The sequence below is a fragment of the Paroedura picta genome, chromosome 9 (genome assembly GCF_049243985.1).
Source record: "Paroedura picta isolate Pp20150507F chromosome 9, Ppicta_v3.0, whole genome shotgun sequence".
In the NCBI taxonomy this organism is placed as follows: Eukaryota; Metazoa; Chordata; class Lepidosauria; order Squamata; family Gekkonidae; genus Paroedura; species Paroedura picta.
Genome location: NC_135377.1, coordinates 64,472,820 through 64,497,408, shown reverse-complemented (window position 1 = coordinate 64,497,408; position 24,589 = coordinate 64,472,820). Strand labels below are relative to the sequence as shown.

Here is a 24,589-nt window from a genome sequence, read left to right as displayed (position 1 = left end):
ATTATCAGTATTAGTATTAATTTTATGGTTATTTATATGTTATGGATTGTTTCTTTTATTGTTTATACGTTTTATGTAAAACGCCCTGAGCCTCTGAGAAGGGCGGTATATAAATATAAACAAACAAACAAACAAATCAATTTCTTATATTTATATACTGCCCTCCTCTGCAGTTCAGGGAGGTTTACATGGAACATGGGGGGAACATACAGTATAACTCGGTAACCTTGTCAAATGAGTAGCAGTGATAACAGTGTTGAACAACATCAACATATTAACAACCCCATGGTTGTTCAGTTCAGCATGTTTGCTTCATGGGGAGGGGCAACAGAATCAGAAAAGAGCACAGAAAAGAGCACAATAGCTACTAGAGCAGGGGTGGCCAAACTGCGGCTCTCCAGATATCTATGGGCCACAATTACCATGAGCTCATGCTATGCTGTCAGGGGCTCATGGTAAATGTAGTCCATGGACATCTGGAAAGCCAGTTTGGCCACCCCTCTTGAATTCTATCTGAATGGCGAGGGGGGGGTGGAATGCAAAGAGAAAGTCAAATTCACTTAAACTATTGCTGCCCTTTGGAAACAAAAAACTCTTAATAAATTTCATTTCATTCTGATGTCATTATTAAAATGAAATTTTAATTTTAAGCAACTTTGACAATCAGATCACCTTGGATATATTGAGATCTAAGACTAATGGAAAGTTCAGAACTATTTTGTTTGCAGCTTTTAAATATGTTAAATATAAGGTAAAGGTAAAGGTATCCCCTGTGCAAGCACCAAGTCATGTCTGACCCTTGGGGTGACGCCCTCTAGCGTTTTCTTGGCAGACTCAGTACAGGGTGGTTTGCCAGTGCCTTCCCCAGTCATTACTGTTTACCCCCCAGCAAGCTGGGTACTCATTTTACCGACCTCGGAAGAATGGAAGGCTGAGTCAACCTTGAGCCGGCTGCTGGGATCAAACTCCCAGCCTCATGGGCAGAGCTTCAGACAGCATGTCAGCTGCCTTACCACCCTGCGCCTCAAGAGGCTCTTGTGTTAAATATATCTTAATGCAATTGCTTAAAATAAGATGAGAACATTAGTTAAGAAAGGAGGGAGGGAGATAAGTGAAAACAATAAAGTGTTAAAGGATACAAATGAGAAGACAGAAAAGAATTAATATAGAATAGATGATGCCCTTACACCTAAATTTCTATTGCTGAGTTTTTGTTTAATTCAAGTATGCCATATTCACAGAACGCAACATTATTTCTCATTGCTAAGCTCAACTGCACTATTTGAAGGTTTCCCACTGCTTCAGGCATTACATCTTTTCTACCTAAATAACATTCTTATAATAAATGCCAAATTCTGAAACTAACCTAGCCCATTCTATCCTGGAGATATGCTGTAATTAATCTTCTTTGTTAATACCAAGAGGATTCCCCTGCTTATTTTCAAGGACTAGCATCAGACAAATGCTTCATGCTGACAAGGCTTTACAATGGACCCCCCCCCCCCTTTCTTATAGACTTCCTTCCAGCTGGATGGACATGCCTGCCTTCATGTTCAGGTCACTCCACGAAGACTCTCTCATTTCTTTGCAAACTTCTGCAATGGACTAACACATCCTTTCTGACATTTATCCACTGGGAAACACTTTCACTATTACTAGGCCACCACTGCTTTTCTAATGCCGCTTCCTCTGCAAAACCAATAGTTTTAGGGGTGGCCAAACTGTGGCTCTCCAAATGTCCATGGACTACAATTCCCACAAGCTCTTGCCAGCATATGCCATATGCTGGCAAGGGCTTGTGGGAATTGCAGTCCATGGAACATCTGGAGAGCCAGTTTGGCCACCTTAGGGAGTCGACCCCTATGACCTCCAAAATCAGTACCCTAGGAACAAGCCATAGGCCTCCATAGGAAAAGAAAATTCAGGGGAAGAAAAAGCAAATGGGCATCAAAGGCTCAAGAGGAAGAAGAAGAACTGGCATTTTGTACCCTGCTTTTTACTACCCAAAGGAGTCTCATTGACTGTTCTTCCTGTTCCCACAACAGACACCCTATTAGATGGGTAAAGCTGAAAGGGCTCTGAGAGAACTGTGATTAGCATCCCAGCTGGTTGCATGTGGAGGAGGAGCGGGGAATTAAATCTGGTTCTCTGAATTAGAGGCCACCGCTCTTAGTCACTACATCAAGTTGACTCTCAACACTGTCCCATAAAATTTGGTACCAAAGATGATATAATTTCTATGTCATTCCCTAAGATTCCATCAGCGTCAAATTTTCTGGCGAACGGCGGAATGACTAAAAATCAGCAAATGAAGACAATCAGAGGCATAACATTGAGCACTGTACTCCTTAAGCCCCCTCCCTTACACACAATTACTCCATGGGCTTCACTCAAAAATAATCAAATATAAAGAACACTAATTTCTACACTACTCAACTGGATTAAGCCTAAACTAATCAGATACAAAGGCTCTGAAGCTTTATATTTAATGCACAAATGGCTACATACTATTCACGTCTGCTTGGGAAGGAATCCAGAGGAAAGCAGTTAAAAACACACAAAATCAGCATCTCCTGGGAATATTCATTTACAAAACTGAAAAGTTTTCTCTGTTGCACCCTGATGTGCTCTGTTGCGCCTCCTCAAAGAACAAAACAACAAGGAAATAGAACAAGGAAGTCAGTTACATACAACCGATATTGTTCAGTGAATTCTTTGCTTAGCAATGTAAATTAACTAATCAACTCCTGAAGAATGGAAGAATGGCTACAATCAGAAATTAAGTTATTGTTTTCTATCTGTCTAAACAAACCAACTCTGAACGCCAGACAATTTCCTGCCTCTTGGGCTACATAAGGACATCACAATAAACCATAGCTATTGGCTGCCGTTTGATTGTAGTCTTAATGAATTATGATTTCCAAATGTGAAATGTCCTAGCTTTGTACTAAATGTGGTTTGCTGAGAATATGAATCGATAAACCACAGTTCGTTGACACAGACATGACAATAGAGAATAGATGACACGGACAAACAGGGGTTCATGCAGAAACCAGGAACTATCTGTTACATCTGGACTAACCAAAATTTAGTGCATCAAGCACAGTTTAGTTTATTGTATGAATGCAGCCTTAGCCTGCCTGCCTGTAATATTATTTCCAAGGATGAGAACAAAGTCAGCACACAGACTCATACTGGAAGAGGCGGTGCTTTGTTTTTAAGGAACCCCAGGATGTTTCCTTCTTCACCTTGATACACATGCAGTTTTTTTGCAAGTTAACCTGGCCAAGTTGTGTCACTTTTCAAGATAAAGCTATTATGTTTTGCAGAGTTTCCGCCCAAATTAACAGCCCCCCCCAAAAAAAAATCCCCACCCATCCAGGTTCTAGGATGAGGCATTTCTCGATTGCAGGCTGCAGCAGACCCAAAATGAGATTAGGTTCTGTTGCAGAAGAGGTTTAGTGCCTCAGTTTTACATGGACTTTGGTGCAGAAGGTGAGACATTTAAGTCAGTAACTGTTTGGCCCTTAAAATAACAATACACAATGGGATCAGTATAAAAAGGACTGTCTGAAATGAGAAGGGCACTTTGCACAGCCAAGTTGCACTTTCAACCCTGGCTGAAAAGGACTGTAGAGAAGGAGATGGAGGCAGAACTGTTTACCATCTCCCCAATCTCTAATCTCCTGTGATCTAGCTGATTAGAAACAGTAAGAATCTGAAACGGGGGGGGGGGGATGTTACTCAGCACAGGGATGTTATGAGGCAGAGACCAAAAAACTCCTTCTGCCCTGCCACTAGCCCCTTCAAAGGCTCTGGTCCCAACACAGAGGAGATGCCCAGGATGGAAAAAATGTGGACGCAATAGAGACACCATGTTATTTGAAGGAGGGGAACAAGAGGTGCCTCTTAAGGATCTGACAGCAAGCCTGTTGCTCCCCATAGCCTCCCTGTGAAGCCACAGTAGGAACTAGTTCCTTTCTTTTTAGCATGACTAAGGCAACTTAAAAAGACTGACCCAGATTAAAGGCATGGACGTGCCATATATACCATAGGCATGAGCTGTGAAACACATAGATACCTGTACCGGACTTCAAAGGCTCTTCTTAAAAGAAGAGTTAGTTTTGATGCCCCACATTTCACTACCAGGAGTCTCAAAGTGGCTTACGATCGCCTTCCCTTCCTCTCCCCACAACAGACACCCTGTGAGGGAGGTGGGGCCAAGAGAGCTCTGACAGGACTGTTCTGTGAGAACAGCACTAATAGGTCTGTGATGAGCCCAAGGTCACCAGCTGGCTGCATGCCGGGGAGCGGGGAATCAAACCTGGCTCAACAGATTAGAAGCCACCACTCTTAACCACTACACCAACTTGGTCTAGTGTCACTGAGCTGTCACTGGAGATGTTGGGTGGGCTCAATTTTTAGCACTTTGGCCAATATTGTTTAAGTTCCAGGACTGAGTGTCAGGCTTCCTCTTCAAAGGGGGCATTGAACAGTTGATTGGCAACTTAAAGGGAAAGTGTGGCAGAGAAATTCCGCTTACCACCCAAGCTAACATTTTAGAGCACTCACAACGTGAAGTGGTTGAAGAGTTGAAATGCTGTTTAACCTGCTGGCCAGTGGAATTGAGCATATATTTGCTGAAGGATTGTAGAGGCTGTAACAGCAGACAGTTTAATGAGAGTTTGCATGTCAAAGGATTTTTCCTATGGAGCGCCAGTTCTGAAAGATGGGCATGGAGTTTATCTATACCCCAACTTACTCCCCAATATGGACTCAGAGTGATGTACCATATTTTATGTTTTTCCATTCCATCTTCACCAGGACCTGCCAGGCAGGTTGGGTGAGAGAAGGTCACAAACAAGTTTTTCAAGCAGAATGGCATTTGAACCTGGCAAGGGAATGCAGATATTTTCACCCCAGGCACTAATAGGGCCTATTTCAGGCCAAGCCCATGTGGAAGGGGAAGAGTCAGGCCTTTTAGGCCTGGCTCTTCCCCCACCTTCTGTCCCAGAAGTAACAAAAAATGCCCAGTCAACTCCGCAGTGGTTCATGGAGGTGCAGAGCCAATTGGGGCATTTAAAAAAATCACAAAGGTTGTTACGCAATCCCACCTTTGTGAAAATAAATTCACCCACTCCCGCTGCCATGAAGTGCGGCAGAACCTCTTCTCCTCGGCTGCCTCATGTGGAGGCAGCTATCTGGGGTGAACCAGGTCCAGTGGGGAAAATCTTCCCCCGTCTGGACCCAGGAAGAGGCAGAGCTAACTGCCCTGTTGCAAAGAACCGGCGGCAGCCTGGAACATTGAGGCCTGTGTGAAATGGGCCTCATTGAGCTTTATGTCTGAGCAGGGATTGGAATGCAAGATTCTTCGATCTAAGCTACACTGCATGCTGAAAAGCACTCTCTTTATTAAACACATTTTATGGAGCAAAGCTGGGTGCACCTTGGTTGCTGGGTTAGGCTGAGCTCATATTCATTTCATAGGAAAACAATTTTTTTTACAGAGTTCCCAGTTCCACGGATGGCCATTGTTTATAGCATCCTTAGGTATGAAAGGCTTCCGCGGAAGTCAACTCTAATTAAAATTTGATTAGAATCTACATATCCAATCTACGCTTAATGAATCCATCAATTGATGCTTTCAGCCCTCCTCGTTAGCTGCTGAATTAGCCAAGCCCTTTTATCACAGGAGCTGAAATTCATTAAAATTATTAACTTGACATTGTGAACCGTCCAGTTACAGTCACAATTGGATCACTTCTTTCCCCACTTAGAATGCTTTATTCTCTCCATGATCTAAGAGATACAGAAAAAAGAACTGGGGGGGAAAGGAAGGTTTTATTTCCTACTTAAGCTATCAATAGATAGAACACAAATGAAAGTTAATGTTCCATGGATACGGTTGAATGTTTCCGGATGGCTGAAAAATGCAAAGCTGAGGGAGTGAAAAGGAGAGAGAAGGAGTAAGACCTAAGCAGAATTTATCAGGATTGTAAAAGTCTTAATTCCCCTTTCCCAAATCCACAGGCATAAATGCCTGTCAAATAAAAAACACATTGCTGGATGCAAACAAATTATATTCCAGCCTTTAAAGGAAACGTCTGGATGCACAGAGAATTGTACCTTGTTACAGCAAATTAATGATTATTTTCTGCTGTTGGAGCATCACAGTGTCATCTTAATCCTCCTTTGGCTATCTTAGGGTGGATATACAAATGCAAAACAGTGTGCTCTCTTTTAGTACCATACAGTAGTGCTTCACAACCTTTGGGTTGGTACCCCAAAAAGGGTCATGAAACCTCTGAAAGTGGGCTACAGGTCAGCCCTCTCTAATAGCTGGTTCTGTCATTTCTATTGGTCTCTCTCCTTTTCTCCCCCTCCCTTTGCAACAATGAGGGGAAGAAGCCATCTGTGGAAAGAGGGTGGGAGCTGTTCAGCAGAATGTGGAAAGATGAGGAGAGAAACAGGCATATTCATGCATAGGCTCTGCCTTGGTGTTCCTCCTTCAGCGGCCCACCACAGCCCAATGTAGGGACCTTCCACTTGTGGAGGGAGAGGTACTACATCAAACTCCTTGCAGTCGCCTACCATCTTCAAAGATCTCCTTAACTTGGTGGTTCCTCAAAGTAGGCCATTTTTATGCGATTTACCCACATTGATATTTCTGCTTTGTACAGAAAAGAACAGAGAGCCTCTTGTGGTGCAGAGTGGTAAGGCAGCAGACATGCAGTCTAAAAGCTCTGCCCATGAGGCTGGAAGTTCAATCCCAGCAGCTGGCTCAAGGTTGACTCAGCCTTCCATCCTTCCGAGGTTGGTAAAAGGAGTACCCAGCTTGCTGGGGGGTAAACAGTAATGACTGGGGAAGGCACTGGCAAACCACCCCGTATTAAGTCTGCCATGAAAACGCTGGAGGGTGTTACCCCAAGGGTCAGATATGACCCAGTGCTTGCACAGGGGATACCTTTACCTTGACCTTACAGAAAAGAACACTTGCTGTGATGTGAGATGAATGCAACCAGTTGTGCTATCTCAGTAAGCAAAACACGACATCTGATGACAGTTAAGAGGTATACACAGTTCCTATATAGAATACCTCTGTAGAAAAACTCATGTGTGAAGTGGCTCCTAGATCAACCAATTTCAGCATGCATGGAAACTAAGATCTGACCCTAGAAACAGTTTCTTTCATTTCATACTCTGGTGAGTATTTTTTTTTCTTCACTGCATACTGATTGATAAAGAATCAATTAAAAGCTATCCTGAAAGTTACTACAATGAGTTATTTTCGAGTCTTTGAGGAGATTAGATGGCGCAATGGAGAAGGAGAGGGTGGTCAAAAAGGCAGGGATGAGCTCTCCATGTACCAAGGCTGTGTACTTCAGATTGCCAGTTGCTTGGGGTCCATATTGGGGGTAGCTGCACTCTTTTTGTGATGGTTGTGGGACTCTCAAAAACATCAGGTTGGTCAGCTCAACTAGATGGGCTCCAAAAGGTCCCAGTTTGCAATCAGACATTAAAATAATATCTCAGGCCAGTTCTTGTTGGGTCACCATACTGAAAAGGCTACAAACCACTGTCATGAGCTGCACACTGGGAACAAAAAGGAGCTTCTACATTAGCAAAAAGATGCTCATTTAAACTCCTTTTCTACAGAGGAAAAAACTTCCATTTTGTTCATGCACATCTAACCTTCAATAAACAAAACTGATTCACATGACATGTAGTTCTAGAAGGAAGGTAAAGTCCTTGAAGAAGAACTACGGAAGGAAAGATTTTTCAGAGGCCAAATGGGGTACGACAGTTGAGAGGTAACAGAGCACTCAAGAGAAACAAAGAAATTGGAAGAAAAATACTTAGCAATAAAAAATAAAATGGACTTCCAGGCACAGAATGCTATGTATTGGGGACAACCAGTAGAAGAAGGTCATAATGCTTACATTTCACTTGCGACTTCCACTGACTGAAATACAGTGTTTAACAATGTGGAACTTGGTTTGATCCAGCAGGGAAATTCCTGTGTCAGCAATCTTCTGCAGTACACCTATTAGAAGGCAACTGGTTGTTATACTACCCTGAATCAAGTCCAAGACAATTCAACAGAGAACTGTGGAGTATGCCTCCTTACGAAGCCATAAGGATGGCCAAGCTATGGCTCTCCAGATGCCCATGGACTACAATTCCCATGCGCCCCTCCCGCCAATCAGATAAAATGCCATTAACAACTATTCTTTGGGTGTGGTTCTCCAACCAGTTCCCTGCCCACCCAAATTATCCTACAGTCCGGTCCATAGTCCTCCAGTTTACCCAGCAGAACATCATAGGGAACCCTGTCAAAGGTTTTAGTAAAATCCAGGTAAACAATGTGAACAGCATTCCCATGATCCAGCAAGTTTGTCACACAATCAAAGAAGGAAACAAATTTGGCAGGAGTTGCTGAAGACAACTCTGTGCTGACTTCCCTGGATCACTAAGTTGTCCTTCAGATGTTCGCAGATTGTCTCCTTTAAAATCTGCTCCAGTATCTTCCCTGGGACAGATGTCAGACTGACTGGGCTATGGTTTCCTACGTCATTCTTCCTCACCTTGTTAAAACATTGGGGTAACATTTGCCCTCATCCAGTCTTGCAGAACATCTCTCATCCTCTGAGAGGTCTTGAAGAGGATGGGAGAAGTGCCACAAAGTGCCCAAAGAGCATTCCACTCCACAGGCACCAACAAGCTGGTGATCCCTGGCTCAAGGGAAGCTTGTCTGGCCTTGACCAGGGCCAGGGCTTTCTCTGTCCTGGCTCCCAGCTGGTAGAACGAGCTCCCAGAAGAGATCACAATCTCTAAAACAGTCCTGCAGGGCCTACAAAATGGAGTTCTTCCACCAGGTTTTCGGTCAAGGCCAATGACACCTTCCACTAACACCTATTTCACAGCGCTGAAATAACATCAGATAGCAAACTCAGAATGTTGAACATTGATGTTGAATGTTGAACATTTTATTGTGACAAGTTCTACCGTCAGAGGAATTATATGTTCTCAATTATTGTAGGTTCCCACTGTTGATGTTCCTTGTACTACACCATGAATTTCAATGTAGACCACCCTGAGCTGCAGGGGAGGGCAGTATATAAATATAATAAAATAAATAAACAAGATGGAAGGAGGGAAAATGTTATACCAACTAGACTGACTGACATGCCAGCTATTGTCTGTAGTACCACATTATCACTTGTGCCTTCTCACAACGGAAATGACACTGCTGGTTCTCTAACATTACTGTTCACATCTGTATTCTGCTCTACTCAAAATACCTGAGAATTGTCTTATTTCATTCTCCCAAAGATGATGTAAGATTTTGGGATATAGTGGCTATCCCAATGTCAGCCTACATAACCTTCATGACTGGTAGAGATTTGGACCAAGGGTTGCTTGTCCAAATCCATATGAGAAAGAGAGGAAGACACTGTGCAACCTAAAATCGAGCCCGTTGAGGGGTGAGGCAGTCTAGAAACTTAATTATAAATATAAATAAATACAATGTGCCAAAAAACACCCCACCGATCCTGTTAGAAAGCATCTGAATTAAGCCAGAAAGGGGAGAGGAATCCAGTATCTCAGATCTGGGAACAGAAGGAAAATTATAAAACTGCTCATTTCATTGGTTTTAAGATTCATAATTCTGCTGGGGTGGTGCTCCATTCCTTTGCAAAGGTCAGCCTTAAAAAAATAAAAACTCACTGTGACAAGTGGCAGCTGTTTAAGAATCTGGCACCTGAATTTACATAGCAGGATATGCCAGCTCCTTGGCAGGCATACCTACAGCACACAAGAATCTAAATCAAATCTTATGATCTAAGAAGATTTCCCTTTAGTAAACCCAAGGCTGTCCTTCTGAGTTTCACCTCCAAGACAGGTAACAGCAAAAGAATTGCGCTGAAAAGGCAGGTATGTATTTCCTTCATGGCTTGCAATTAGCAGCCTTCATTTGTGTATTCAAATCTATACAGACCCACCATCCAGCTACATATGTCAACACATGGTTAGAGAAAACTCCTAAGTGGAATATAAACCATGAATCATGCTGAAGCACGAGCTCGTAACGCTGGAGTCCCCCAACACCATCTTGAGGGTGTCGGAAAATTGAGACAGTGAAAGAAAAACAAACATGACCTCATGGGGGGAGGGGTGTTAATACATTTGTTTCCATAAAAGAAAAAAGACTACACATTCTATTTCATAGTCTAATCATTTAACTTTTGTGACGACTTCCTTCCTTATCCACAATAAAAAGGGCTCCCACTTGAATTCCAGATCAAGTTCAAGGTTTTAGTATTGACCTTCAAGGCCACACCTGGTCTGGGTTCGGGATACCTGAGGGAACAGAAACTAGAATTCTAGTTGATGCAGGCTGAATATAATTTTAACGGTTTTAACTGTTTTAGGTAATTAAATTATTAGTTGTTTTTAAAAGATATAAACCACTCCGATCAGAAAAATACCAGGAGGGGCGGTATAGTAATTTAATTATAAATAAATAAATACAAATAGATGCTTGAGAATTTAGAGGAACAAACAGATTGTGGCAACAGATCATTACAAAATTGCTGTGCTAGAATCCAATAGCAATTACCAAAACAAGCAACAAATACTAAAGTAGATAGATCATTGGCCTGCTTAAGCAGCTCCCCCACGAGTTCAAAAGATGTTTCAGGGTATGCTAGAAAAGTTACACCTGTGGTTTGTAGGAGTTTTGAAATGGAGTATAGGGTATGTCGCAGACACAATATGGATTGACTAAGCCGGGAAGTATAATGATTTTCCCCCAAAAAAAGAAGACAAGATGCTCCATTCAATGCTCTCCCTGACCTTGTTGGTAAAAGAACTGTGTTGTTCAATGGGGGAGAAGGAAAGATCCTTTGCTTATGCTCAGGGGTAGATATCACTTTATATTACTTCAATACCACAAAGCCCCTGCTCTGCTGACTGTCCTGAACCAGTTGATGTGATGATGTGATGGTCTGCCCTCCACTGTTCTCATTTGTCCCCTGGCAAAAATATTTCTGGCTACAGGCCCGAATGATGCTTGTACAATGAGCAGTAGCTGCTGAGATGATTACTCTGAAGTTCCCCTTTTGGTTCAGCAGTCTGGTAATTACTGAGGATAGAGTATAAAGGAAAATAGCTCATCATTTGCTCAGTTATGCTTCTTTTTCAAACTGTGCAGCACTTCCCTGCCCATCCATCCAACCTCATGTTCTTTTTTGCATCACCTTAATGTCACAGATCACATTATTGCATTTCCCCCAGTTTCCATTTCCCGCAGACTTTGCATATATGTACAATCTAAAAATCAATTCTTTCTTTTCAGCTTGATTTTTACCGTTCAGCATAATGTAATACTGGACTAAGTTTTCCTTTTCCCCCGATGTTTTCATGCCGGAAGCCAATCCACACATTTTGAAGCTTAGTAACTTTTACACGGCACGGCACTTGCTCCGAAATAATTAGTGATGTTATGAAATTCATACTCTGTCACATGTATTTCAAAGGAAATACTCTATTAAAGTTCTGTGCTCTGACGACAGTCTATGGGTTTCTGATAATTTGACGTATTTCAGCTTAGGACCAATTTTCTGCTAAACTGCAAGGGGAAAGGCACAAATTATTGATGGAAAATTTAGTAGGAAAGAAGGAAACGCAAGGTTTCTTTTGCCCTATACATTTCATAGACTCCTAGAGTTGGAAGGGACCTCCAGGGTCCTCTAGTCCAACTCACTGCACAACGCAGGGACTTACAACTATCTGCCCACCCACAGTGACCCCAGTAATCCTCACCACCACCACAAATCTCGGGAATCCAGCCTGGCCTGGAAGAATTTTACCTACCACCCCACAGCGGTAATCAGCAATTCCCTGGGTATTTACCCATGAAAGAACTGAACAAATATAAAACTGATTCCTTAAATCAGCCTTTAAAAAGGTCCCCAGCCTTTTTATCACCGGGGACCAGTCAATGCTTGACAAATTTACTGAGGCCCGGGGGGGGGGGGTAGTCTTTTGCCAAAGGCCCTGCTGCCTGAGCCCCTGCACCACTTGCTTTCCCGCAGGCACCCCTGACTTCCTGCCGCCCACTGGGGGGCACTGCCAGCAGAAGCTGTGCAGTGCCACGCCAAGGGAAGGCCCAGGCATGGCGGACCCTGGAGAGCACCAAAGGTGAGCCGGGAGCAGAGTGGCAGGCCAGCCCCCAAGGCAGCAGCCAGGGAGGAGGACGAGGGGAAGCTGTGGCCCGGTACCAACTGATCCACGGACCGGTACCAGTCCCCAGCCTGGGGGTTGAGGACCACTGCCTTAAATGAGAACTAGGAACTGAGCAGGATCTGGGATACTAACAGCACCGGGTGGGGGGGGGCTAAGAAATTATGTGGAGACTGCACATGTACTCACTACAATGTGGTATACACAGATGTCAGCATCTGCCATCACATAATACATTATGCATCTGCCCAATGGAAAGTACAGTAACTTTTGAATCAAATGGATATGATTATCTATGTGACAGAAAACATACAGAAATGCTTGAGCTGGCTTCTCAACAACAGGAACCAGAGCTGTTTTGAAAATATTTATTTATGTATTTATTTTATTTAGACTTCTATACTGCCCATTTCTTTGCAGCTCTATGGGGAATCATTATGGGAAATCATTAACCAAAACAGACTGCGTGGTACAGTGGTTAGAGTGCCACACTAGAATCTGGGAGACTCACACCCAGATCCCCATTCTACCATGGGCATCACCAGATTGAAGCTGAACCCTGCACAGAGGCAGACAGAATGCTGGTTGGGAAGGCAGAGGTTTTGAAGGACATGGTTCTATCCACTTTGATTGAGTTTATCCAACCCTTGAAAACTCAGCCACAAGTCTCATCCTCAATCCAGTTGGAGAAGCAAGTTACCGTAGCTACAAACAAGGTTTTCTATGAATTCAGCCTAGCCCCTGACACTGATATAGATGATATGGCCACCTAGGTCCAAGGCACAGCAACACAGAGTCTAGACCACTGGAATGCACTGTACATCCATCTCCCCTCAAATTCAATTTGGAAACTCTCAGAGCTAGACAGAGCATGCATATTACTCTGTTTCTGCAGAGGTTCTGTTGGCTACTTATCTGTTACCAGGTTCAGCTTAAGGTATTGGCTATCACATACAAAGACCTTCATGTGGGATCACCTTTCCAAATTGTGATCCACCACAATTTCACTCAAGTCAGCAGGGGCTTCTGCAGCTGCCAACCTGCAAATGGACAAAATCAACAACTGCCCATACTCAAACTTTCTCCAATGTGGCCCCCACTTCGTGGAACATTGTGGCCCGAGGAGATCAGGAAAGCTCCCCCTTCCCCAAACTATGCAAAACTGAACTATTCAAGAGGGTTTTTCTGCAGACTGCACAAAATGGTTTTACAAATTTGCTTGACTAAATGATTAAGGACTGTGGTCTATGCTGCTGTATTCCACTTACAGTAAATAATTTCTGTTTAATTTCTGTCTCACTTAACGGTTCAGATGAACTCTTAGACTACCCTTCAGTTCTTTCAGGTGGTTCCAGACTTCTAACATCCTCGTGCATTGTCTACTGAATGTCCCATTTTGTTGACTGTACAAATGTGTGAGTTCCTGTGAGAAAGACAGAATATAAATAATGTAAAATAAATAAAATAAAAATAGGTGGCCAGTCACTTCCTCTGTGCCTAACATACCTCCATTTTTCTGAGAGGGCAAAATGGAGGACTGGAGAACAATGAAAGTGGCTTTGTTACAGGGGGAAGGGAACCAGGGTATAGATAGATTAAATACAATATAAATATAAAACTACTAAGACTGTGTCATCTGTATTGTTTTTAAATGGGCAACAGGTTGTGCCCGAGGAAGGGACAAGGATGGCATGGTAGCAAAGCACGTGGCAAAAACTGTGACTGGAACAGAGAGTGAAGGATTTCAGGTTGCAGGAGCTGGGAAACGCCCTTCTCTACTTACCCCAGAGCAGAAACCAATCGTATAAAAACAAGCAAAGGAACAAAACGACATGGCGATGCTCTCACAAACAATGCCCCGTCTTATGGGTGGGACTGCAGCATCGACAGACAGCACAGAAATCAGGATTCTTGGGAAGGAGCCACGTTTCTGGCTTTAGAAAAAGTTTGGCCACTGTGCAAAGGTATCAAGAAGCCCCTTGCAGATGCCTTAACCTAGCTTCTTTGCTGCCAGTGACTTTGGGCTTGCTGTTCCAGCAGTCAGAAGCCACACAGGGAGGCAGCCGACCAAGCCAGCAGATGGCTTTAAACGATGATAAAGACAGGTGACAAAGTAGTAGGGGGAGGGGATAAAATGGGAGCAATGTGACACCGTTATCATTTTCATAGGGCCACCTGGAGGTGGTTTGTAGGCTTTCCAACAAATGCCAAAAAAATGTGTCAGGCCCATCTGCTTATTCTCATAAACTTACCTCATTGTGAGAGAACAGACCAATGAAAATTCCCTCTGTGCTCCTCCCTATCAACAGATCTATTTGTTTAGATTGGCAGGGGTCAAGCAATGCCCTGAAACACAGCAATTACTTTTTAAGGGCTTGTAATTCTACATTTCCCACATTTAGAACCCTACAGCAGATCAGCTACGACAATAATTAGAGACAGCCGAGAAGCATCAACTACATTTAGCATTTAAAGGAGTCTAAAGATTTCTTCACGTATAACTTTAGGCTCCTTAATGAGCCAGCTGCGCCTCCTTTCCTGCAAAACCGTGCAGGAAATCCCATTCCATCCGGAGAGCAAAGCCAAAATACATGTTGAGACTGCACCATTTCAAAATGTGGCCCGGGGAGCGCAGGTTTAGAACACCCCCAACAATTATGTTGAGTCCCCGTATAGAGGTATGCAGAGAACAATGACTGATCTCTTCCATTCCAGGTGGGCGAGGCCATTTATAGGGCAAACTACCCCCTCATCCAGCTTTACTGCAACTTGGGTCCTTGGAAACCAGCGCAATAATTAAACAGATACAGGGTTGCCAAATGGAATCAAGCTGGCGGCAGGGGGATTTGGGCCCCAACATGTTGACGTCACACAAATATCATGTCAGCATGTCAGGGGTGATGCTCTGGTTTTGGGGCATAACTCTATGGTAGAATTTTCCTCAAAACCAGAAGCTGTAACTCAGGCCCACTCCCCTCACCCTGAAACTTGCAGAGCCTCCATCTATGGCTCTGCCACCCACAGACCCTGCCTGCCGCTGTTGCGCCTGATCCGCTCCCCCCCCCTCCACATCTGAAACTTGCGGAGCCTCTGTTTGTGAGTCTACTGCCCACAGATGCCACCCACTACCATCGTGCCTGGCCCATTCCCCCTCCAGCCAAAACTTGCAGAGATCCTATAAGCGTGTGGTGTCTGCGATGGAGCCACAGAGAGTGACTTCACACATTTCATGGGGGGGGGGGGGGAGCAGGCATGACAGTGCCTGTATTGCAAATGGAGGCTTCACAGGTTTCGGATGGTGGGGGGAGTTTCCTCACTTTCTTGAACCCCTGAAGTGAGGGGAGAGGTACCAAAGTGAAGGTTCCCAGACCCCAGCAGATGGGTTGGCATCCCTAAAGAGAGATGGGATACAGTCCTCCAAGCTGAAAAATCATGGGCCCATTCTGTTCTGGCCATGAGGATCAGTGACCAATATTCCACCAAACTACTTTTACATATTAGAATTCCCCAAATATCGTAAAGCTTTCACCTTGGCATGTTTTAACATTCTTTTTGAAGGGAGATGTGTATGACATAAGCCATAGATAGACACAACTTCTCTGTCTGTCAGTCTGGTATAATAGAATCAATTGAACATGTCCTTCCATACTGTCCATTCTACAACAACATTCAGCATATGTAAATCACTCCAATTACATCCAATTACTTAGTCAAATCTAATGATGTTTATGGGTTTTTTCCCCTCTTGCTGATTGCTTTAATGAAACTGCCTTTAATGTAGCAAGATATTGCACAGTGGTGTGCTCAATAAGGAAATAATTTGTTTCATATTTTAAATTTTTGTTTTGTAATTAATTTTAGGAATACTGTATAGAACACCTGGTTATGCTTCCAATGTGTAGCAAATGTTGTTGTTTCGATAGTTTATTACAATCCACAATTCGCTGTGTATAAACATGTAAGTAGAACTCTGCTTGTGGAGGGTCGAGAGGTCTAATGGGGGGCTGGGGACCCCGAGGAACGGCATGAAGCATGATACGGGGAATGAAGCTGGAGGGGAATTTGCAAAAATTGCAAGTAACCCAATGACTGCACCAGCAGAAGAGCATTTCATTTGTGTAAACAGGCATCCAGGTCCATTCCATGGAAAGCAAACCTATTGTAGTGAAAATGGCCATAACTTTCTAGCTTTTCATGACCAAGGCAGTTACGATATTCAAACATCTGTTCCTGTATTTGTAGTCTGAAGTGCTGCAGCCAAAGAAAGGCTGTGCTATTTTTTTTCCAAGCACATAATCCAGCTCAGTGCCATTTTCTTTAGAACTACAGAAACATAATTAACATCCCTCCCACACTCTCCTCCCTCCTCTGGAGCAAGCTTCCCTTCCATTTAGAGTTACATCAGCCAGAGCTCCCTCTAAACCAAACTCAAACCACGTCTTCAGTGGGTTTGAAAGTTATTGGTGTGAGGGAACCGCATCAGTCATGTTTAGGATTGCTGGACTTGACAGTGGCAATGACGGCACAAAAAAGAAGGGAAATTTGACACTCTTTCTAGTAAGGATCCCACGTGTCTGTTGAGGACTACTAATAAAACTCCAGATTTTATGTGAATAGCAGCAAGATAGACCCTTATCAGGAGTAGAACACAGAATTCTCAAAAGAAATTGATTATCTTGGGGAGGAAAATTAACCACTATCAGCTAGAACACATTTTCCATATATTTTTTTAAAATCTTGGTTACTACCCCCAAAACATACTGCTGATGTTGACATGCTAAGAACAGAAGACTGATGATTCCAAGAAGTAGAAGCTGAAAATAAAGTCAATTTCTTCTAAATATGAGGTCATGTGTTATTTCAAATCAAAGTAGTAGATATTTCAACATGCAATACATAGAGTTTGTAATGGAGTTTATAATGGAGTTGGCCAAAGTGAGGTCCCATTGATGGAGCAGTAGATCACATTGAATCACTCTTTGGGAGAGCTCTCTCTCTCTCTCTCTCTCTCTCTCTCTCTCTCTTTCTCTCTATTTTTTCAATTGGAAATTCAACATCAACCACCAACGATTATTACAGAGAGAATATTTCTTCATCTTCTCCATGGACACAATCATACTGCGTGATTTAAACTCATCTTGGGACTTATCCTGTTTTTATAAAATGTTCATCATATTGTGGAAGTAATGTGTGCCCTTTAATTTTTGTTGTGGTACACCTGTGGTGCACCTGTTCTCCTGAGCTGCATGTTATCATGGGTTGTATACCTCATCAGTTTGAGATCCTGATTCTAAAATATACAGCTATTGACTGGATCTCCATTATACAGTGAGCTGGTAGCCTGAGTGATACTAAACAGGTAATTTTAATATTTGATGGATATTGTGTTTTAATATTATTCATGAACTAGGGGCCAAGCCCATTGCATTCAGGAATACAAGGGGTGCTAAATTAGGGGAGGTGGAGTGGAAGAACTCTGTGGATGGCCTCTCCCTCCCCCCAAGACCTGGAAAGGCTGCAGGCAGCTGTAAGGGGGCAGCTCTCACGCAGCAGGAATCTGCAGCCTCCAAGCCTCAAGGGGAAGTGGAAGGAGGAGGGGGTAGTTAGGGGTGAAGGATGGAAGGTGACTGCTGGACAGACAGGCAAGCCAGTTGGAGGAAGAGGCTCTCGGGCGGGACAGCCACCGTGAGTGGGTGTTAAGCGCTGAGTGGCACTTAAGCCATGAGATAAACTCCTCCTCCAAGGCCTTACCAGAAATATATTATGTGGAATAGATAAATATGTTTCATTAATGCACATATATTTTCTTGTTCATAGAGAGGTCTACATTTTGGAAATACTATTGATGACTATAACAAAAAATTATTTAAGGTCGGCTCAGGGTGTCTTGATGATATTCATTTATTTTATGAACTATGTTGTGTTCTAATGGAACGTCATTATTGTACAGGGAGTAATCCACTAAGGAAGGTGCTACATTTTAAAATGGGGATAAAACCTGGGACCTCGTTTTGGCAAACTTCCTAATAAATGCTTTTGTTGGATGTCGAACTATCTACTACTTTTGAAATAACACATGAAATATTTAAAATACATGGGACTTTATTGTACAGGCATTCTTCGCTTCTCTTTTCAGCTTCTATGTTTACATGCTGCCTGTGTCCATCCAAAGGATTATTTGCAATAAATATCACCACTGAGGGGTGGAAACCGCTGCAGTTTTGTTACTGTTACTCCATGATGGGACTTTCATTACATGTCATCAGTAACCCTCAGAGCTGGCCAAGAACCACCTGACAACTGCAAATGTCAGGTACTAAGAAAGGTATTACATTTGAAAGAGTAAAAAATAATGAAACCTGTTCCCCAAGGGATATAAAGAGATTAACTAAGGGTGCAGACAGATGTGATGCGGGAGATCCAAGTGTTTTAACTGAAGAGCAGTGATTGTTTATTAAATTAAAAACTTATACTTAAGTAGAAGAGATCCCCCCCCCCTCTAATTATGGAGCTCACAGCTTGGAGGCAAGATTTCAATCAGAAAATTAGTGTGTGTGGGGAAAGGTTAAACACCCTATTCCCCCAGCCCTCCTATTCTGGCTTCCAGTTAAAATCAAAGTGCAGGAAAATCCATTTATTGCTCTCTTATGCCATATCTATTTGTTCCTGAGGGGAGGAGCATCTCACCATATTGACTAGCTGGCCACATTTTATCCCAGAAATGGGGCATGCCATCTAAAGCCTGTTTGATCCACTAGCAAATCCGAGTTCCCAGCTCATGTGTTTTAAAGGAACTCTCAACGCCAGCGGTGGCCAATTCACATGGTTGGCAGGGGCTCATGGGAATTGTAGTCCATGGACATCTGGAGAGCCACAGCTTGGCCACCCCTGCTCTAGGCCATAAACTGCTGGAGCATCAGAAATAGGCCACAGTGTCTTGCCTCTCTCCTCCAGACATATTTGCTGTTGCCTCAGAAGAGAGCTTGAGCAAATCCTGGCATGGACAAAACCTCAGGAAAAAAGCCAAGTTTTTTGTTATCCTTCCCCTGTTTTTTGTCGCTGTTAGCAGGAAGAAACATAAAACAGCTGGTAGAAAAAACACAGCAATCGATTTGCATAAATAAATAAAATTAGGTTACCTAGATTTGAGGAACGTGAATTGGACAATCCTTCCGAAGGGAGACACTGAGCAGCCCATGGTAGTCTCTTATTTTTATTGCACAGCCCAGTGGCTATGGTACCTTTTACATAGGTTATAAAGCTTGTAAGAAAGCAAGCACTGAACTTGTCCTATTAAGAAGACCTCATGTTCCTATCTTCAACTCCTAATATAAGAACAGATTTTCACATGATGCAGCCAGAGATCTTCTTGACACTGTGCAGGACATGGTTTTCAGTGGCGATGGCTGCATGATTCGGTTTTAAGAAGTAAGAAATCACTTTATATTAGTCATACCCATGGTTCAATAAGCCTCGTGTAGCTTACCATGGACAGCAAAGGATCTCCAATGTAACAAACGGCCCACTACCCAACCTTGGTGCAATCCTTGGACTTCAAACTTCATCTGTCAAGGAATGAGGACTTCTCATGTATAAAGCATGGTAATTCTGCCACTGAGCTGGAATCTTTGCTCTTCTACTAATGCATACTTCTAGAGAAAACATGACAATTAAACAAAAAATGGGGGGGTTATTATCTTGATCTGTTAAATTCTCAAGTTTCCTCAAACCTACTTTGGAGACACTGAGTTTGGAAATTCAAGAGTACTCTTTCCCTCTTTCTCCCACACAAATGCCACAGCAAGTGGGACTCCAGTTATAACATCAATTATCAGACAATGATGCCTCTGTCACCAACAGAATTGTGTTTGCCCTCACCACCAAACTTTATGATTAGGTTGGAGACTTAATTATTAGGATTTGCTATACTGTATTTATATTATGTTATCACGTAGGAATGTCTTTGATAATGTTTACACCTCTTTCCACATGATTCCATGTGTTTTATCTTCAAATCTTGACTGTGTACATTTTATGTTGATTGGAATGGCCTGTGGCCAATCAATAAACTGAACGCTGAATTAAACATAAAAACAATATAATTTCTACTAATCATTTTAAAATTAAAAATCAAAGATTCAGACTAATCACCTAATTAACAATATAAAACCAGCAATATCAAAATACAGCAGTATCAGCATCAATAAATGGTATATCGCATTCCAATCTCCCAGAGCTAAACTCCAGATTAGGGAAGATTTGATGAGGGTGGTAGGGATAGGTGTTACATGCCAGAACCCAAGGAGTACCAAAGGGAGAGGGGGGGGAATGTTCAAACCATTGTACAAAAAGCCAGCGTACACAGAAATAAGGGAAAAGGGCAACCTTATACATGGAAAGATCTAGACCAAAAGTGGCCAAACTGTGGCTCTCCAGATGTCCATGGAGAGGATGCTGATAGGGGCACATGGGAATTGTAGACCATTGACATCTGGAGAGCCACAGTTTAGTCACCCCTGGTCTAGACCTTTAAAAAGAAGTCTGTGTGAACCTGTTACTTGCATGGCTTTCTTATCAATATGATACACAATTGCTGATTTAAGACACCAACTACAAAGACACAGAAGAGAAACAGCTGTCATAGGGACAATGTCCAGGAAAATAGACTGGGTTTTCCCACCCACCTTTCCTTCTAGACATTAAAGAGACATTTGAAGAGGAGCATGGAGAAGGGGGGAGAGGGAGAGAGAGAGAGAGAGAGAGAGAGAGAGAGAGAGAGAGAGAGAGAGAGAGAGAGAGAGAGAGAGAGAGAGAGAGAGAGAGAGAAATGGCCTGTGGAGGCCAGGTCTACCAACTAGGTACAGGGTCCCCAACCTTTTTGAGCCTGCAGGAACCACCGGAATTCTGACATGGCGTGCTGATCACAGCTACAAAATGGCTGCTACACGGGGGCTAAGCCAACCACAAAATGATTGTCACAGCTTAACTTCAGTAACACCCAATGCCATGGTATATGTTACGGAAAATATTTGGCAGCTCTTTTATTAGGAAAGATCTATGTAGCTATTTCCTCTGATGCCTTTAAAAAAAAAAAGTTGCCATAGCAACTGCTATATAGCACTGAACATATGCTACTTCTGAAGCAGACATTACCTTCCAAAATAAACACAACATAAGCACAAACAATTCTGCATTCTGTCTGTATCATCCGGCATGATTTCTAGTGTCACTAAACATTCCAAAATGTTGGAGAGAGCAAGGTTTCCAAGCTTCTGGCCTCCTGGAAAGCATGTTTTTGTGCTGCCCGTAGGATTGCCTCGCAGCTTCAGAATACCAGTGTGTTTTTACAGTTGGTAAACCAACCAAGACTACAATTACAGAGTCAACTCATCCCCACTCCTGCTGCTTTCATGCTTGTATATCTGGAATTGAAGGACACGGATCTACAGCAAAGATCTATGGTCTTAGCTGAGATCATGCAAATACTGCCAGTCTCTTAACGGGGGAGGAAAAGAAGAGAGAAGAAACGGAGGATAGCAGCTTTTTATTCACGGAGGTAGTTTTCAAAAACATGTTATTTTCAGGTGGTGAACTTATGCCTCTGGCTTGAAATAACTGTAGAGAGCGAGGTCCTGTAGAGCAGCAGTCCCCAACCTTTTGAAGGTTGAGGACCGCCTCTGGGGGTGAGAGTCGGCGGCCCGGGCACTGCACATGCGCATTAGCGCCCCCTGGTGGTGAAAACGCTCATGCGCTGAGCTGCTGCTCATGCGCGTTTTCACCACTAGGGGGCACTAACGGACGTGTGCAGCAGCTCTGCACATGCGTGTTTGTGTCCGCCAGTGTGCTGCCAGCCGCGCCTGCCTCTTTCCCCCCTCTAGCAGCAAGCGGCCGCTTCACTCGCGACCTGGTGAGCTTCCCGCCTGCGGCCCAATAGTGGGCCGCTGACCGGGGGTTGACAACCCCCACTGTAGGGCTTTTAACAAAGCAGCCTTCTGATTGGTTCACTTATGGTTGCCTGCAGGTTCATTTCTGAATGCAATCAAGCCACGCTACTCTTGGATAAGCAAAGATTCTCAGTTTACCTCTACTACTACTACTACTACTACTACTACTACTACTACTACTACTACTACTACTACTACTACTAGACTATTAGAACAGACCAAATAACAGTATCACTTTTAAAATACACCAAAACTCAACTCTCTTTTTAAAAAGGAGGAGGAGGAGGAGGAGAATGAGGAGGTGCTGTCTTTACCCCTTAAGGTTCCGTCAGTGGTTCACCAGCTGCAACCGATCACTGAAAAGTAGTGATCCGTGCTCTGATCACCTCCAAGTTAGATCACTAATGAGCTCTACACGGAGCTGCCTTGAAAACAAACTGTAAACAAAATACAACAGTCTATTGCCAGGAGATGGCCACGGGGATTATATACCTCCCCCCTCCCCAAATGCTAGCTACCCATCTGGTTCCAGGCACAATTCAGAGCTCTGATTCTTTCCTTTAAGACCCTAATGCTGGGGTATCTGACTATTGCCTCTCACTGATACCCATCTCCCCTGTTCAGATCGATCTGCTCATCATGCCCTGCTCTGTGGGCCCCGCCTTTAGAGATGAGGTGGGTAGCCTTTAGGAACAGGGCGTTTTTCTGTGGTGGTACCTCGCCTCTGGAATCCTCTCCCTCTCAAGGCTCATATGGTATTTCTTTCTTCAGGTGCCAGGCCTAAAATCCACATTGTTATCCAGGCTTTAATCTTACCTTATTCAGCAATCTGCTTCTGTCTTTATGGATAGTTTTTTACGTTGCTTACGTCCGACGGCTTGTGTTTCTAAAAGCTTCCTTTATATTGTGACATGTTAACTATTAAGGAGCCTCAGAAATACCCTGAATAAATAAATAAGATCAAATGAAACAGAGCAATGTGAAGAAACAGGCAAAGGGAAGAAGGGCAAAATGCCCATTGAGCTTTTCCAGATGGGAAAGAAATTTGCCAACAGCAGGACAACCGCACAGATCCCAAGAGGGCTGAGAAGGCTATTTGCTGCATCTCCTCTGGTGGACTGAAGTAGGCAGCCATGATGCCTGCTTCAGCCTATGTTCTCACCAAGGCACTGTTCTAGCTGCGGGTAGGTCAATAAAGGCGGGGGGAAGGAAGCAGTGACAATATTGTTTCATTTATTAATTCAAAGAACATATAGAACAGGGGTAGTCAAACTGCAGACCTCCAGATGTCCATGGACTACAATTCCCAGGGGCCCCTGCCAGTGAATGCTGGCAGGGGCTTCTCGGAATTGTAGTCCATGGACACCTGGAGGGCCGCAGTTTGACTACCCCTGATATAGACCATCTTTCCAAACGATTTCACTTGAAATAGTCACCAGACTGTTACTTTAGTTTAAAGCACAATTACAAAGGCCATATAAACGCACTAGATCAGTAAAATATGATTTTTCTGGTAATGTTATCAGCACATTTTGAAAGTCTTCCCCCGCCTTTCCCCAGAGAGAGGGAAATGGAGACCACTCTCCTAATTTCACACAAGGGTGGCCATAGTAACAGTCACTCAGGTATGCCAAAGACTGCAAAAGACAAGGGGAACATGCTTTTAATGGAAAAAAACAGGGCTAAGATCTTGCTAACTATAGTCTACAACAGGGGTAGTCAAACTGCGGCCCTCCAGATGTCCATGGACCACAATTCCCAGAAGCCCCTGCCAGCGAATGCTGGCAGGGGCTTCTGGGAATTGTGGTCCATGGACATCTGGAGAGCCGCAGTTTGACTACCCCTGGTCTACAATGAAAGAGACTAACTCAGTTTCTCATTTTCCCTACCCTACCTACCTCCACAAGCTTAATCATCTGTAACCCAATGACAGAAGAGTCTGCCCCCCCCCAAAAAAACCATGAAAAATCCAACAGATTTCTATTTTTAAAATTAACTTGATTTGATCTCAATACTTTAACAATCCAAGAATGCAAACAGTTGCTCTCAGAATATATAGATAATGATGATTGTAAATGGCAAAAAATATTAGTATTTCTTCTCTACCACAAGAATCTTGGACAAGACTGCTGTTCCTACTTGATCCCCCATATTTATTTATATACATCATTTTGTCATGGCTTTAATACAATTATGAGAACTGTAAAGGGGTTAGGATTAGGTTTTGTGACAGCAATATAATTAGAATATTTTGTTACTAAAATGTGATTATCCTGAAGGCGCAAAAAAAAAAAAAATAAGGTTCCTTCCATCAGGCTGGCTCTTAAAGTCAAATAAAATGTGTCAGGTCTTGAGTAAGCAACCTTTTAAGAGCTAGATGAACCACTAGTAATTCCTCA

General features: G+C 43.2%; 1 protein-coding gene across 10 annotated transcripts in view; it reads right to left on the bottom strand.

The window, feature by feature from the left end:
• FARS2 (phenylalanyl-tRNA synthetase 2, mitochondrial) overlaps positions 1-24,589 on the bottom strand; it is a 229,994-nt gene that overhangs the window by 188,509 nt on the left and 16,896 nt on the right. The window contains exons 1-2 of one of the 10 annotated variants that reach the window (XM_077353108.1): positions 19,733-19,750; positions 7,941-8,044 (exon numbers count right to left, since the gene is read on the bottom strand). The exons of 6 other annotated variants lie outside the window; for them this stretch is intronic. In XM_077353108.1, coding sequence (XP_077209223.1) covers positions 7,941-8,044; positions 19,733-19,735 — 107 coding nt within the window. In that variant the 5' untranslated portion in view covers positions 19,736-19,750. Of the gene's footprint in view, positions 1-7,940; positions 8,045-13,514; positions 13,530-19,732; positions 19,755-24,589 lie in introns of those variants that run through there. 3 more of the 10 variants (XM_077353116.1, XM_077353117.1, XM_077353111.1) reach the window with 3 other exon arrangements.